This window comes from Lynx rufus, unplaced genomic scaffold, assembly GCF_022079265.1.
Source record: "Lynx rufus isolate CCGP_SWC_20201006 ecotype Redwood Valley unplaced genomic scaffold, mLynRuf1.p SCAF_19, whole genome shotgun sequence".
In the NCBI taxonomy this organism is placed as follows: domain Eukaryota; kingdom Metazoa; phylum Chordata; class Mammalia; order Carnivora; family Felidae; genus Lynx; species Lynx rufus.
The window spans coordinates 26,862,906-26,880,609 of NW_025814833.1; the positions used below are offsets into that span (position 1 = coordinate 26,862,906).

General features: G+C 40.6%; 1 protein-coding gene across 4 annotated transcripts in view; it reads right to left on the reverse strand.

Moving 5' to 3' along the window:
- Nucleotides 1-17,704, reverse strand: part of GPC3 (glypican 3) — a 424,445-nt gene that overhangs the window by 141,730 nt on the left and 265,011 nt on the right. For all 4 annotated transcript variants that reach the window (XM_047082089.1, XM_047082088.1, XM_047082087.1 and 1 more), the window contains one exon: nucleotides 124-257. In XM_047082089.1, coding sequence (XP_046938045.1) covers nucleotides 124-257 — 134 coding nt within the window. The remainder of the gene's footprint in view (nucleotides 1-123; nucleotides 258-17,704) is intronic.

Sequence of the window (17,704 nt, forward strand, 5' to 3'; positions counted from 1 at the left end):
ATCAAATGCTCTACTCAGAAGAACTAAATAATGTGTATTTAAGAAGCTTCACTCCAAAGGTTTTTGACCTTAAAGCACAATTGCTAATTGTATGCTGAAATAGAGGAAAAAAATCCCTCTCACCTTCTTCGGCTGGATAAGGTTTCTTCATGTTCTACATGAGCAACTTTTAATACCTTCTTGTCAATAAACAGATCTTCAGGATAATAAGCAGATCTATATTGGCGCTGTTGAGAATGGGCACATAACTTGCCAATCTGAAAAAGAAATGCAATATAATTATATGATACTTTCACAGATATGATAGTAGAAACAAATTCTGAAATGCACTTCAATTTCTTCCCCAATTTCTTTTTAAAGAGCAGAACGAAGCTATTACTAGAGTCAAAAAAGGTGTTATGCTTTTAAGGCAAAGAGCCCATCTGTGCAAAAGGAGGCCGAAGCGTGTGGTAGTGGGGCTCTGAGCAGAGCCTATTCAAAGATTTCTTAAGATGAAAAACGCTTTTCCTCTATAGTGAAGTACACATTTGAGAGGACCCTCTACACAGGACTTGCGCTACTGACACCTGTCAATGGCACTCGGTATTTATTCGTATGAAGAAGGTTCACAGATGGGAATTGCAAAGCTTAGGAGAAACTGGTGTGGGAGATGAGAGGGTGTTACAACACAGCCTCCATGCAGAGTGTTCCAACTCTTGGGAGCATTTTGTTACAAGACCCAAGGTGGAATATTCGGAAAAATGTCAATGTAGTTGTTCATGTGACTTTCCTAAAAACACCCAAGGGAAGGAAGAAGGCAAGGCAACTATCCATAGCCAGTGTCGTCAGCTACGAATCACTTATCGCTGACCAAGCCCAGGACTGAGAGTACTAAAGAACACAGGTGCTCAAGAAAGTCCACCTTCTCTCCTCCTTTCTTTTCCCTGCCTTCCTTTCTCTATCCATTCATTTGTTCATTCCAAAGTATTTATTGGATGCCTCCTTCTAAAGCTTCGTTCTGAATGATGTGGTTCGATTGTTTATAGATTTCTATTTTTTTTTCATTTTCAGACAAATGCCTAAATGAACTTCTGTATTAAAGAAGTATGCATTAACATGTCTCCCTTACTCCAGACACTAAGCTAAAAGTTATCACCCTCATTTTACAGGTAAAGAAAGTGAGGTTCAGGAAGGTTAAGTTACTTGCCTGCAGCAAACAGGTAGTGGATTCATTCATTGTGTGACTTCAAAGCTTATACAATGTCACCTAGAAGATGATCTTGCTTTCCAGTTCTTCCACTCTCCATTTTTTTAAGTTTATTTATTTTCAGAGAGAAAGAGAGCATGAGGGAAGGAAGAACAGAGACAGAGACAGAATCCTAAGCAGATTCTGTACTATCAGTGCAGAGCCCGATATGGGGCTAGAACTCATGAACCATGAGATCATGACCCGAGCCAGTTGGCCGCTTAACTGACTGAGCCACCCAGGCACCCCTCTCTATATTAAAAAAAAATTTTGTAACGTTTATTTACTTTTGAGAGAGAGAGACAGAGCCTGAGTGGGGGAGGGGCAGGGAGAGAGGAGGAGACACAGAATCCGAAGCAGGCTCCGGGCTCTGAACTGTCAGCACAGAGCCTGACGCGGGGCTCAAACTCACAAGGCGCGAGATCATGACCTGAACCGAAGATCAGGACACTTAACCGACTGAGCCACCCAGGCGCCCCTCTATACTTTCTTTTTTTCAAAGGAATTCCCAGTCCTCCAAAACAGAGCCAAACATAGCCAAGGTGAATATACAGACTGTATACTCTACGAAATATTTTAGAAACACCTAGTGAAGACCGAGGTTATACCTTTGTCACTTCTGTACCTCCACGGAATTCAGATTGAATTTTGCACACTGTTAGGCTCTCAGTAAAGGCAAATTAATTGAAACAAATTGAACGGAAGTCCTAGTTATCAGGTCTGGCACACCATTCTACTGATAGGCCATGGGCTGTGTGTGGTAATCCGTTTCTGGATTTCTCAAGATGGCCCTGACAACATTTACTAAGCTATCTATATCTTTATAAAAGCATAAATGGCATTTAGTTCGTATAGCTTTGGAAAGTTTTCCATACGTACATAAATTCTTGAATTAGAAACAAAATCTAGGGGTGCCTGGGTGGCTCAGTCGGTTAAGCGTCCGACCTCGGCTCAGGTCATGATCTCGCGGTTCGTGAGTTCGAGCCCCCCATCAGGCTCTGTGCTGACAGCTCGGAGCCTGGAGCCTGCTTCAGATTGTGTCTCCCTCGCTCTCTGCCCCTCCCCCACTTGTGCTGTCTCTCTCTGTCTCTCCAAAATAAATAAATGTAGAAAAAAAATTTTTTAAAAAGAAACAAGATCTAAAGCCAGCAGTAGCATCACCTCCGTTGATGAAGGACAGCACCTATAGTCTGATATTCAGACCAGCTATTTTCAACCATCTAATCTTAACGGGAAAGAGACAAAAGTTGCAGACACTTCGAAACACTCCGTTTGGCTGTGCAATGTATGATACTGAATTTTGCAGATGTGTTTATGAAATGCTATTTGACTTGGGCTGATATGAACTTCATATGAAGAGTCTGTATTCTCTGAGTTTGCCCTAATTGGTAGCAGTCTGGTAGGCTGCTTTAGGCTAGGGGGCTGCCTGGCTGGACTGGGCAGTTCAGTCCCAATTGCTTCCAAAGCTTGTAAAGCAGACACAAATAACTGAGGCCAGACTGTGCCCCCTAAAACTATGTTCAGAGAGATATACATGTTTACTTTGTCACATTACTGGTGAACATTCGTAGAACAAAACCTTGATTTTCGCTCCCTAAATATCTATTTATTACTCCGCGAACACACATCAGTGTGAGAATCTATTTCACCAGGATCAAAGTATTCTTAGCACATTCAGGAGCACGGGACACGTTCTTTTGACTGACACCTGCTCCAAATCCAGCGCTGAAATCAAAATCTTTCACACATCTTCCATGGTAGCTCGTCTACTCACAAACCACAGCTGTGAAACCTGCTTCCCCATTGAAAGTCTGCCCTTTGTATCAGTGAATGCTAATTGGGCCACAGCAAGACTTTCAAGTTTCTAACCCCCCTCCCACCCTACTGGAAAGGGGTGCAGCTGAGGCAAAAGTAGGAAGGTTAAGAACAAATGAGAATGTAGCCAGTGTGACCTTCCTTCCCAAGCCACCCAATGTGGCATTATCAGGAGGGCTTCCCAAGGCTCCGTGTGGGGTCAGGGGCAAACAATGATGTCCTGCCAATGCCCCCCCACCCCCCATGTGAAATCTGCCACATCTTATCAGACAGGCTGTATTTTCTTCCACAAATCTACCATGACACAAATTCTTCTCATATACAAAGCATTCGTCAAATGTAGATCACCCCCCCTTTGGGCTCTTCTCTGCACATCTTTCACCTCCACACCGTGTGAATTGTAGGTGAGGATAACGAGCTCATTTTGTGAAGGGGATGCAAAAAGAAACCTTAATTTACAAAGAGAGGAAGTATTCACATTAAAGAGGTCCTTTCAGCCTCCCCCTTGGGCAACATCAGGCTATGCTAGGAGACCTGGGTCTTACTCTACAGCCGCACTTGCTGAAGAAGCACCAGCCTCCCAAGTGGCATTTTAGAACTCAGGATCCTGCCCAGGACTTTTAGGCTCTTAAATAAACAGCGCAATCCAATTTCCTTTCACTGACTAATGTCCCTGGTCAAAGATGCTGCTATCTTGAAGTTTCGTTAGTCGGAGGGAATTTATTGGAGAGGGGAGTGTCTCTATCAATAGACCTGGGATAGAAAACCCTTTCGTTTTCCATGAACTGTGATTCCTAATGGTGCCTTCTGAAGTGTTACAAGACTTGAAACATAAGAAGACCAGGCCTCTGACCATATCTAGGCCAGAAGGTCATCCTACTAAGCTTAGCACTCATTCTTTTCTAACCAGGGTCCAGAAGCACTGGCTTTGTAGATGCATGAGGAGAATACACCACTAGGGCCCAGCAAGGTATAGTGAAAAGCCCAGTAGACTAGGCATCAAGAGAACACGGGGTGCCTGGGTGGCTCAGCTGGTTAAGGGTCTGACTTCGGCTCAGGTCACGATCTCACTGTTTGTGGGTTTGAGCCCCGTATCGGGCTCTGTGCTAACAGCTCACGGCCCGGAGCCTGCTTCGGATTCTGTGTCTCCCTCTCTCTCTGCCCTTCTCTCCTGCTCGCACTCTCTCTCTCTCTCTCAAAAATAAATAAAACGTTTAAAAAAAGGGGGGGGGAGGGGGAACTGGCCTACAACCCCACTTCTACCTGTCATCCACAACAAGACTTTGTTTTGACCTAGTCCACAGCTTCACTCCACCTGTAACTATGGCCTCATGCAAAAAAAAAAAAAAAAAAAAGATATGATATGTGAAGCAAGTGCCATATTTGATTCTGAATTCCTTTGAATAGGTGAAAATGACTTTTCAAGTACAATATGTCACCAAAGATTTTGAAACCACATAAAGCATTTGGTTTGATGCAATTCACACAGGCTCCCCATAACTGACATGTCAAGAAATGCAGATAACCCATTGGTTAAAATCTAAATGTACTGATTCTCAGGCCCCATTTGCTGTTGGTTCTGGAAACTCTCGGGTGACAAAAAAACTCATGCTTGATCTTTCCCTCTGAGTGGCTCAGCAGAGAAAGTCTACATTGTAAATTTCTCAACAATACCAATACCTCACATTTGTAACATAACACCTTACCCAGCCTAGTGCCTCAGTAATACTTTCTACATCCATTCTCTGTTCTCAGCAGTGAGTTCTGCAACAACTGTCTACAACAGAGCAGGTATTATTGACCCCATTTTCAGAGATAAGGAAACTGAGGCTCACAACAGTTAAGGAACTGAAGAAAAGTCACAGTGGTAGTAAATGGCAGAGCTAGGACTTGAACCCACATCTGTCTGACTCCAAAATCTAAGTTTATTTGTTTTATTTTTAAGTTATCATTTTTAATTTGTGAATGTTTATTTTTGAGAGAGAGCTAGAGTTCGAGTGGGGGAGGGGCACAGAGAGGGAAACACAGAATCGGAAGCAGGTTCCGGGCTCCGAGCTGTCAGCACGGAACCCGACATGCGCTCGAACTCACCAACCACAAGCTCACGACCCAAGCCAAAGTCGGACACCTAACTCACTGAGCCACCCAGGTGCCCCCTAAGTTTATTTTGAAAAGAGTTTCTTTTTAAGTAATTTCTACACCCAACGTGGGACTCAGACTTAAACCCTGAGATCAAGAGTTGCATGCTCCACTGACTGACCAGCCGGGTGCCCAAGTTTTCGTTTTTGATTTTTCCCTCGATGCATAGATTTCTGTCAAGATGATAGGCTCTGGGGCTTCCCAGTATTGAGTGTGGCTCAGCTTTGTAGTCCTGTGGACATCCCATCCATAAATGGAGAAAAGTGATGATTATGAAGAATTCAAAAACATATTTTAAAGAAGGGCTACTGATTAAAGATAAGCTGAAAACTGACATCCAATCCCAACCTAAGTTTCAGGCAGTATTTCTAGTGGAGTGATTTAAACTCTTTGGCCTGCCAGGTAAGAGTCGATTAGTAGCCATACTAAAACACTGGATGTCCAGTTCTGTGGGAGATGCGGTTCCTAATTGTGTCCAGCCTGTGCCTGCTGCTTGAAGGATGTCCCTGGACCCTGACTAAAGTCAGACTCTTGGATTGGCTACAAAATCTATAATTCCTACGGTATAAACCAGGTCTAGTCTGATGACTGGCCCGAGTGTATTCCTTACAGTTTCCCCCAAATGGAGATTCCAGGTTGATCCTATGGCTACAAAAATGCAACAGGTTTAAGTCTTTAGCTGTAATACCCTAAAAGATGAGAAAATGGGGAAGGGGTGCACATACATTAAAGAGTATATCCAACTGTCTCCCACCTTTTTTAATGTTTATTGATTCATTTCTAAGGGAGAGAGGGAGAGAGAGAGCAAGTGGGGGAGGGGTGGAGAGAGAGGGGGGACAGAGGATCCAAAGCAGGTTCTGTGCTGACAGCAGTGAGCCCCATGTGGGGCTTGAACTCATGAACTGTGAGATCATGACCTGAGCCAAAGTCAGACACTCAGCCACCCAGGCGCCCCATGCCTCTCTCCCACTTTTAACTAGCCCTAACAGATGTATTTTGCTCTCAATTGTAAAAAATCAGATGAAGGAAAGACTTTACATTTATTTTTTCAAAGTAAACTTTATGGCGAAAGTGGCACTCAAACTCACGACCCCAACATCAAGAGTTGCGTGCTCTACCGACTGAGCCATCCGGGGTGCTCCAACATTTTCTTTCTCAAGAAATAAATAAGAGGTGTGTGTGTGTGTGCGCGCTTTAACTTCCATGGCCCATAATAGGAGGAGGAAGGGGAGGAGGGAGGCAGAAGGGGAGAAGGAAGAGGGGGAAACAGAAAGAGAAAAGTTCCCATTAGTGAGTCTGTAGGAGAAGAGCCTCAGATGCATCATACTGTCCTCGGAAACTGGACAGCCTTTGAGGAAGAAGTTGGCTGTCTCACCGAGTTGTCCTCTGTGATCAGTACATCGCCTTCCCTCTCAAGAGCTTTATCTCAGGTCACCAAAACTTGAGGGGCTCCAGAGGGTCTCTGCAGTTTTATCTAATTACAGAATGATTTTTCTGCTAGATTCCAGCTGATCACTGTGGTCCCAAAGAGTGCTTTTCTGAGAACTGTTGCTAAATAATTGGGTGTAAATTTAGTTTTTGATCGTCAATGGATTCATCAGAACACCGAAGAATTAAAACATAAACCTTCCTCTATGGTTATGCAATTTAAATACCCAGTCTGATCCCACGGTCCACTCTAAAGGAGTATTACCTGTGCCACCTGTTTTAGGGTGCTGCCTTGGGGCTTGGGGGTAGGGTGGGGTGGAAATTCCATAGGTTTCCAGCAGAAATAAAATAATGAACTCCAGTTCATTCTGTTGAATTGTCTATTACACTGTTGTTCAATTTCGTTTAATTAAATCTTAAAAGTTTTAAAACAAAATATACATTGAAATTATGTGATATACAACATAAACTTTTTAATAGTAGTAACCATGCCCATTTAACAATTCTACAGGTATAATAAAAATGCTAATATATGTTAATGTTTAGTCTGTGGTTAATGTTTTGTCTTGTTAATTTCCCCAGGGCTTTTATTACTGATTTAAATCTGCCACACTACTCAACTGATTGCATTGCTTCCACAAACTGCATGAAAGTAGCTCAAATGAATACTGATTAACAGAAATGAACAAACATTTGGCTGGGCAAACCATTCTTATTATATGCTTGTAATCATTACATACATTTTCTTACAATGAGATGGGCATGGTAGTCATTTTCTACTCATTTTTCCTACAGAAAATATGCATATGAGCATTAAATTAATTTATAACCTTGTACTTCAGGAAGCACATCATGATTAATTAACTATTGATTGATCTGGATATAGAGCACAGAGGATAATGAACAGACCTGGTGACAATGTAAGCATTTTTTTTTTTCTGCCACAGACGTTTTGCTGTGACTCATCATTAATTGCTTGACCATTAAAATAAAAGTCGCTAATAATCTGTAATGTATTATGAATCACGCGATTTTAAGAAATCAGGTGTCACGGTCTGAACCTTCCATTCACGTCATCTCTTTAAATAAACTGGAATCCAAAAAAGGGGGAATTTGTCCTACGGATCAGTGTGCTGTTCAGCGGAGCTACAGCATTACACTATTGTGAAAAGAGCACCCAATCTGGAGTCAGGTTACCTGGGTTCTAGTCCCAGCTCATTCTCTTACCATTTCAATAACTCCACACAGGTCACTTAATTTCCTTCAAACTCAGCTTTCTCATCTGCAAAATGGAGACAACAACCACGCCTGCCACGCCCAGCAGTGTGAGGATCAAACAGACGGAAGGATGAGAATGCAATGTCATCCACATCCACGTAGAAATCTGACTCATTCATTCTGGAAGTGGGGACTGCTTACCTTCTGCAGCCTACTTTGTGTGTTGGGATCCTGGCTCAGCTGGTCAAGTACACTGCTAACGCTAATACCTGGAGGAGTTCTTTAGCTGGAGGCTTTTGGAAGACAACAAAAGGGTTTGAGGAGATTGGGGTCCCCCCTCTGAACGGAAACCACATTGAGTTTGCCGCCATTGTCTGCACATCACAGACTGAACTCTTTGCTCTGGGATACCTGGAATATCCCGTTCTGTTCGTCAGGGCACCAATAACTGATAGGGGGCCCCTGATCTTTGCCGGTTACCCAGTGTCTCTAACCTGCATGGGGATGAATGCTATGGGAATGGGAGACAGGTTTTCAATACGCTTTCGTGGAAGAGACTTGCATTTAACTAATTTATATGTGCCACAAATAGATTCTGAGTTGAAAACACAGCGGAGTCGTGCATGTGTACCTAACACTTGAAGCCAAAGTATATCACTCATGTCACCCTCTCCCCGACTTCCCTCTGACCAGCCATTTAGTCTTGTCTTTTGCTGATTATAAATAACTTAACCTTGTGCGCTTTTCCTCATCCTCAGGTCTAGGAGACCATTAACGGTCTCTTAGAACAGTGCTCCTCAGACTTTAATATGTAAACAAATCATCTGGGAGTCCTACTCATGTAGATTCATACACAGTAAGTATGGAGTGAGTTCTGAGATGAGCAGCAGGGCCCCAGGGCAGTCGTTCTCAAAGGGTGGCCCTAAAACAAGTAGCATGAGTATCACTTGGAAATTTGTTACAAATGCAAATTTTAAGGCCCAGTCTTAGACCTACTGAACCGGAATGGCTGGGAGTGGGGTCCGGCCATCCATTTTAACAAGCCCTCCAGGGGATTCTGATGCGCCCACAGGTTGGAGAGCCATTGCCACATAAAGCATCCCAACATCCTCTTAACTGGTCCCCCCAGCTCTAGTTCTGACCTTCCCCCCCTTCACTCCCTCCAATTGCAGCTCTCTGAGACCCTCTCAGGAAGTTCTAGAGGTCCAACCTACTTCCATAATAATACTAAGACTTTATTTTCCCTTTTCACTCTTACTCCCCCCAAATATATAAAGGAATTTTCCAGAGACTACATAATGTATAATGAAATCATTGCTCTGAATATGTGTTTGTGCATTCTAAAACTTTCTAAGATAATTGAGGTACAAATACATGCACTTTTCAGAGGTTCATGTATTCTCCATACTTAGTGCTCTTACTGGCTACTTAGAGGTGATGCCTACCTCATTCTCATTTAACGAATTATTATTTTGAAATCTAGAAGTTTTGTGTCTATGTGAAACCATAAGAAGTAAATATGCTTTGCAGTCTTGTTTGTAATACTTAAATATACTTTTTGAAAAGTCATCTACATTTTTAAAAATTTTTTTAATGTTTATTTTTTTTTTGAGAGAGAGAGAGAGAGAGAGAGAGCAGAGGAGGGGCAGAGACAGAGGAAGACAGAATCTGAGGCAGGCTCCAGGCTCCGAGCTGTCAGCACAGAGCCTGACGCGGGGCTTGAACCCACAAACTGTGAGATCATGACCTGAGCTGAAGTCTGATGCTTAACCAACTGAACCACCCAGGCGTCCTGAAAGATCATCTAAGTTTTAAAATTAACTGGAACTGTTACTATTGAAGACTTTATGTGTCATTATATAATAAAAATTTTTATAACATATTTTTCTGAAATTTGAAGATGAATGCTTGGCTTTAAAAAGAAAGATTAGAAGACTCACTTGCTCAAGCCATAATGTCTAGGTCTAAAGATGCTAAAAAAGTGTTAAACTGACTTATCAGAGTTCTCTGAATCACAGAAAGGAGGAACATACACAGTATACTGCAACCACAATTAAGAAACAAGAATATGACAAAAAGCTATCATTCCTTTGGCCTTATAGACACTGATAATTTATCTATGTCTGATGCAACGGAACATTTCAGAATAGTATTATACTGAGAGCTAAGGTGTTGAGTCATCCTGAAATCAATCATTCAGAGTTTAAAGAAAAAGGAATTAAATATTTAAAACTAGATGCTATGAGGTATTTACAAGTCAAAAATGTTTGTTATAGTTTTTCTGGAATAGAAATGGAAAAGCCATTAAAGCATAGTGTGTGGGGGGCACTGCATTATAGCAGCTGAACAAGTACACCCAACAGTGGAGAAATTAATAAGCACTGTAGAGTTGGAAAGAATATCCAATGGGGAAAAAAACAGTCTCTTCAACAAATGGTGTTGGGAAAACTGGGCAGCTACATCAAAAGAATGGAATTGGACCACTTTCTTACACCATACACAAAAATAAGTTCAAAATGGATTAAAGACCTCATGTGAGACATGAAACCATAAAAATCCTAGAGGAGAACATAGGCAGTAATCTCTTTGACATTGGTGGTAGCAACTTCTTTCTAGACATGTCTCCTGAGGCAAGGGAAACAAAAGCAAAAATAAACTATTGGGACTGTATCAAAATAAAAAGCTTCTGCACAGTGAAGGAAACAATCAACAACACCTATGTATGGGAGAAGGTAATTACAAATGACATATCTGGTAAAGGGTTAGTATCCAAAATCTATAAAGAACTTATCAAACAACACCCAAAAAACAAATAATCCGATTTAAAAAATGGGCAGAAGGCATGCATAGACATTTGTCTGAAGAAGACCTCCAGATGGCCAACAGACACATGAGAACATGGTCCACATCACTCATCATCAGGGAAACGCGAATCAAAACTACACTGAGATACCACCTCACATTGGTCAGAGTGGCTGAAATCAACAACACAAGAAACAACAGGTGTTGGCGAGGATGTGGAGAAAGGGGAACTCTCTTGCACTGTTGGTGAGGACGCAAACCGGTGCCGTGGAAAACTGTGGAAAACAGGGTGGAGGTTCCTCAAAAAGTTAAAAATAGAACTATTTTATGGCCCAGCAATTGCACTACTAGGTAATTACCCAAAGGATACAAAAATACTAATGCAAAGGGATACATGCACACTAATATTACACTGTGTGTCAGCTGGCTGGAATTTAAATAAAAACTTAAAAAAAATAATTGGTAGTATTTCTGGAAAAAAAATTGTAGAGCTGACATCGCCAAATGCCTACTAGATGAAGAAGAGTCAGTAGAGGATATCATTCCACCTTCCAATCAAAGAAACTAACTCATCAAATGAAAGATTTAGCTGCAAACATAAAGACGGGGTTAATATCAGGGCACCTGGGGGGCTCAGTAGGTTAAGCGTCCGACTTCAGTTCGGGTCATGATCTCACCATATGTGAGCCCGAGCCCCGGCTCTGTGCAGACAGCTCAGAGCCCGGAGCCTGCTTCGGATTCTGTGTCTCCCTCTCTCTCTCTGCCCCTGCCCCGCTCACGCTCTGTCTCTCTCTGTCTCAAAAATAAATAAAGCATTAAAAAATTTTTTAACAAGCCAATTTTAAAAAGACGGGGTTAATATCGCCTCAGCGGAACCGTTTTTGCCTTTCAAATAGACAGATCTATAGGCACAAGCTGGACTTGCTGTTTAGCTTATGTGTATCCCGTATCAGCATCAACTAATTCATTAAAGAAGATCTCTAATGTGAGAGCTCTGGGAGAGAGGCGCGAGTAGTGCTGAAATATTCCAAGTGTTGAATACTATTGCTGAAATTCATGGTTTCTCCTCAAACAACGCTGAGGACATTTACACCGATGGTGCAAAAGCAATGACAGGAGTCAGGGGAGTAGCACCAAACTCTGATGGTAATCATTTTGTTTTTCACTGCTAAGGTTTTAAAGAATCCAGGTTTTAAAGAATCTACTCCCAGGTTTTAAAGAATCCAGTTTCGGCTCTGTGGCGCAATGGATAGAGCACTGGACTTCCAAAGAATTCAGTTTCGTTGAAGAAAAAACTTGAAAAAACGGTACCAAATAATTTTCACAGATTTTGACCCTTGATGACACGTCTTTTTTAACATCATGTGGGATGAAATGGGAAGTGTGCATAAAGTACTTGTGTCACATACTGAAGTATGATGGTCATCCAGAGGAAAAGCCCATGTGTGACCAGGCGGAGATGAACTAGGCACTTGTCTCATGAAACATTATTTGTTTTTAAGTTTATTTATCTGTTTTGAGAGAGAGAGAGAGAGAGAGAGAGAGAGAATGCAACCGGGGAAGCAGCAAAGAGGGAGAGAACACCAAGCAGGCTCCGTGTTGTCAGCACAGAGCCCGACACGGGGTTGAATCTCATGAACCGTGAGATTATGACCTGAGCCGAGATCAAGAGTCAGATGCTTAACAGACAGACCCACCCAGGTGCCCCGAAACATTACTTTTATTTAAGAGACTGACAAACTAATGTTATCCAAGACTTGAGTATTTGGCAGCATTTTCTTTAAAAGGAACAAAGTGAGTCTATTACTTCAAGAAAAACTACTGATAATATTTGTAACCAAGAATAAAATTTGTACTATCTGCATTTCCAGTTCCACGTATAAGGAGCTTGGAAGTTGTCACTCCATCCTGACAACAAGGAAAAAGCGAAACAGACTGAAAAATCGACTCTCCTTGGATCCATAGGAGAAGGGAGGGCAGAGGGACAGAGGGTAAACCACTGTCACCAAGACTGGAGAGACAGACCTGAAAATACAGGGAGTCAGGGCTCACCAGAGCAGAGAATCAGGAGCAGACACAGCCTTGGGACCCAGTGCTAGGGTAGGAAAAGTGGAATTGTAATTGACCAACTGCTGGAAGCTTAGGACAGAAAACTCTGAGAGTTAAAATCTCCAGGGAACCCCGTCATAAGAGGACCTCCACAATATTATGAATTTACCTTCAAGGGCTTGACCAGATTCCCACGGTAAATATCAGAGAAAAGTTCCCTCAGGCTTCCAGCAAGGGGAGGAGAAAAAGAACCATTTTGAAATACACTAGGGCACGCTGTTCTTCTCAGCGAGTCCTGCTCTAGGGAGAAACTAGTTAACCGAAACCTAATCTGCTGGGTTATCATTAGAGCCGAACTCACCTGGGGAAGGAAAATATCCAACTCCAGCCCACTCTAGCCATCCTGTACCACCTAATGGGAGATAAAAACAACCTGAGAAACACCTGTGAAGTTCAGGGTCGAGAGGCAAAGGCTCATAAAAAGGTAGACTTCCTTAAAGAACTATAGAATGCCCCCCCTCACCCTATACCTTACCACCACATTACCAAAAGCCTATTTACAGCAATTCTTTTTAACAAGTACATCACGTCCAGGTACTGAGGAAAAAAATTACAAGGCATACCAAAAGGCAAAAAACACAATTTGAAGAAAGAGAGCAAACATCAAAACCAGACATGGCAAGGATGTTGGAATTATCACACTGAGAATTTAAAACAAGTATGATTTATTAATAATGGATGAAACAAACAGCATGCAAGAAAAGACTGGCAATGTAAGCAGAGAGATGGAAATCCTAAGAAAGAACCAAAAAGAAGTGCTAAAGACAAAAACAATAACAGAAATGAAGAATGGTTTTGACCGCTTAGTAGTAGACTGGACGCAGTTGATGAAAGAGGCTCTAAGCTACAGGATATATCAATAGAATCCTCAAAAAACAAAAAGCAAAGAGAACAAAGACAGAACAAAACAGAAGAGAATATCCGAGGACTGTGGGACAACCATAAAAGGTGTAACATGTGCATAATGGGAATACCAGAAGGAGAGAGAGGAAAAGGAATAGAAGTATTTGAAAAAATAGTGACTTTCCCCAAAAAGAATTTCCCCAAGTTAATGTCAGACAACAAACTGCAGATCCAAGAAACAAAGAGAACACCAAGCAGGATCAATGCAAAACAAAATAAAAAATAAAGAAAAAACCCAAACTACGCCTAGGCATACCACCTCCAAATTATAGAAAATCCAAGATAAAGAGATAATCCTGAAAGAATCCAGAGGACAAAAAAATCATCTTACCTTTAGAGGAACAAAGAATTACGTCTAGCTTTTCTTCAGAAACCATGCTAGCAAGAACAGAGTGGAGTAAAATGTTTCAAGTGTTGAGAGAACAAAGTCACCAGCCTAGAATTCTGCACCCTGAAAAATCAACCTTTTAAAAAAATTTTTATTTATTTAAATAATCTCTACACCCAACATAGGGCTTGAACACACAACCCTGAGATCAAAAGCTGCACACTCTTCCAACCGAGCCAGCCGGGCACACTGAAAAATTAACCTTGTAAGGTGAAGGAGAGGAATGCAAATCAAAACCACAATGAGATGTCACCTCACACCTGTTAGAATGGCTAGTATCAAAAAGACAAGAGGTAAGTGTTGGTGAGGATGCGGAGAAAAGGGAAGCCTCATGTGCTGTTGGTGGGAATGCAAAACGGTGCAGCCACTATGGAAAACAGTACTGGGGCTCCTCAAAAAATTAAATAGAGAACTACCATATGATTCAGCAACTCCACTTTTGGGTATTTATGTGAAGAAAATGAAAACACCAATTTGAAGAAATAAACGCATCCCTATGTTGACTGCAGCATTATTTACAAGAGCCAAGCTATGGAAGCAACCTAAGTGTTGAAGAGATAAAGAAAATGTGTCTGATTTATATATATATATATATATATATATATATATACACACACACACACACACACACACACACACACACACACACTTGAAACTATTCTAATATTGTATTATCAACTACACATCAATTAAATAATAGGAAAGACTTTTTCAGACAAACAAAAATTAAAGGAATTTGTTGCTGGTGGACGTGCCTTGTAAGAAATGTCAAAAGAAGTCCTTTAGAGAGATAGAACATAATATAGGTCAGAAACTCACATCTCCATAAAGAAAGGAAGAGCACTGAAGAAGCGATAAGTGAAGGTAAAACAAAAATAAAGATTTTTTTTTTGTTATTCTTAATTGATCTAACAGGTAACAGTTTGTTCAAAATGCTAAGAGCAACAACGTGTTTGATTATGTATGCTTATGCATATATCTTATGCATATATCATTATATATGCTTATATATAAATGAAATTAATGTCAATGATACAAGGAGTAGGAGGAAAGCATTGGGATTATTTTGTTAGTATAAGGTATTCACAATACTCATGAAGTGATATAGTGTTATTTGAAAATGGACCTGGATTATTTGTAAATGTATTTTGCAAACTCTAGAGCAACCACTAAAAAAATGTTTTGAAAATAACTATAACTGATATATGAAGAAAAACAATGGAAAAATGGAATCATATAAAAAGCTAAATTAGGGGCGCCTGGGTGGCGCAGTCGGTTAAGCGTCCGACTTCAGCCAGGTCACGATCTCGCGCTCCGTGGGTTCGAGCCCCGCGTCGGGCTCTGGGCTGATGGCTCAGAGCCTGGAGCCTGTTTCCGATTCTGTGTCTCCCTCTCTCTCTGCCCCTCCCCCGTTCATGCTCTGTCTCTCTCTGTCCCAAAAATAAACAAACGTTGAAAAAAAAAAAAATTTAAAAAAAAAAAAAAAAGCTAAATTAAAACCACAAAAGGCAGAAAAATAGTGGAAGACAAAAATAGGAACAAAGAATAAGGGCGACAAATAGAAAACACAGTAAAAAATATGGTAGATATTAATCCAATTATATAAATAGTCACTTTGAATGTCAATAGTCTAAATGCATCAATTAAAAGACAGAGATTGTCAAAGTGGATCAAAAAATGTGACCTAACTGTATATCTTTTCTACAAGAAACCCACCTTGAACATAAAGACACATAAAGATTAAAAGTAAATGGATGGAGGGGTGCCTGGGTGGCTCAGTTGTGTAAGCAACTGACTTTGGCTCAGGTCACATTCTTGCAGTTCGCGAGTTCAAGCCCTGCATTGGGCTCTGGGCTGACAGCTCAGAGCCTTGAGCCTGCTTCGGATTCTGTGTCCCCCTCTCTCTCTGCCCCTGCTTGATTGCTCGATCGCTCACTCGCTCTCTCTCTCTCAAAAGTAAATAAACATTTAAAAAATAAAAAATTAAATGGGTGGAGAAATATATATCATGCTAACACTAATAAAAAGATAACAGAAGTGACTACATTAATTTCAGACAGAGCAGACTTCAAAGTAAGAAAAGTTATCGGGGATGAAGATGGGCATTACATAATGATAAGGCATAATAGTTCTTAACATGTATGTGCCTAACAACAGGATGTGAAATTATATGAGGCAAAAACTGATAGATCTGCCAGGAGAAATGGATGAATCCACTGTCATACTTGGAGACTTTAACACCCCTCTCTCAGAAATGGACACATCCCACAGGCAAAAGATCAGTAAGGACATAGAGGGACTTAACAAGACCATCAATCAGCTGGATATAATTGACATCTGCAGACTCCTTCATCCAACAACTGCAGACAACACATTCTTCTCAAGCTTAACATGGAACATTCAACAAGACAGACCACATTCTGGGCTGTAAACACAACTTAACAAATTTAAAAGAAAAGAAATCATACAGTGTCTGTTCTCATGTCACAGTGAAATGAAACTAGAAATCAATAACAGAAAGATAACTTGAAAATCCCCAAATACTTGTAGATTAGACCACATGCTTCTAACTCACACATGGGTCAAAGAAAATTAAATGAAAATGAAAATACAACTTATTAAAATTTGTGGGATGAAGTGAAAGTAGTGCTGAGAGGGAAATTTACAGCATTGAATGCATATATTAAAAAACAAGAAAGTTCTAAAATCAATAATCTAAGTTTGCACCTTACGAAACTAGAAAAAGAAGAGCGAACTAAATCCTAAGTAAGCAGAAAAAAAGAAATAATACAAATTAGAGCAGAAATCAATGAAATTGAAAGCAGAAAATCAACAGAGAAAGTCAACAAAACCAAAAGCTAGCTCTTTGAAAGGATCAATAAAACCTATAAGCCTCTAGCCAGGCTAAGGAAAAAAGAGAGAGGAAACAATTATTAATATCAGAAATGAAAGGGGCTATCACTACAGATCCCATGGAAATTCAAATGAAACCCACTTAGGAATTCCCATAGGAATACTATGGACAACTCTATGCCCACAGATTTGATAACCTAGGTGAAATGGACTAATTCCTTGGAAGAAATAATCTGCCAAAACTCACACCAGAAGAAACAGTTGATCTCAATAGGCCCGTCTGTATCTATTAAAGAAATTGAATCACTAGTTAACATTCTTCCAAAATGGAAAGAACCAGAGCCAGATGGGCTTGCAGGTGAATTCTCTCAAACATTTAAGGAAGAAATTATACCAATTCTTACAATCTCTTTCAAAAACTAGATGAGGGGGTACTTCCTAGGTTATTCTTTGAGGCCAGCATTACTGTAATACCAAAACTAAATACAATATAAGAATTTAAAAAAACCCTACAGACCAATATCTCTTGTGTGCATAGATGCAAAAATCCTCAACAAAATGTTAGCAAATTAAACCCAAAAACACATAAAAAGAATTATTATACACCAGGACCAAGTGGGATTTATTCCAGGTATGCAAGGCTAGTTCAACATTCACAAATTAATTAATGTAATCCATCATTGACAGACCAAAAAAGAAAAATCACACGATCATATTAATAAAGAAGAAGCATTTGACAAAATCCAACAAGTATTCATGATAAAAAAAACTCTCCATAAACTAGGAACACAGTGGAATTTTCTCAACTTGATAAAGACTATCTA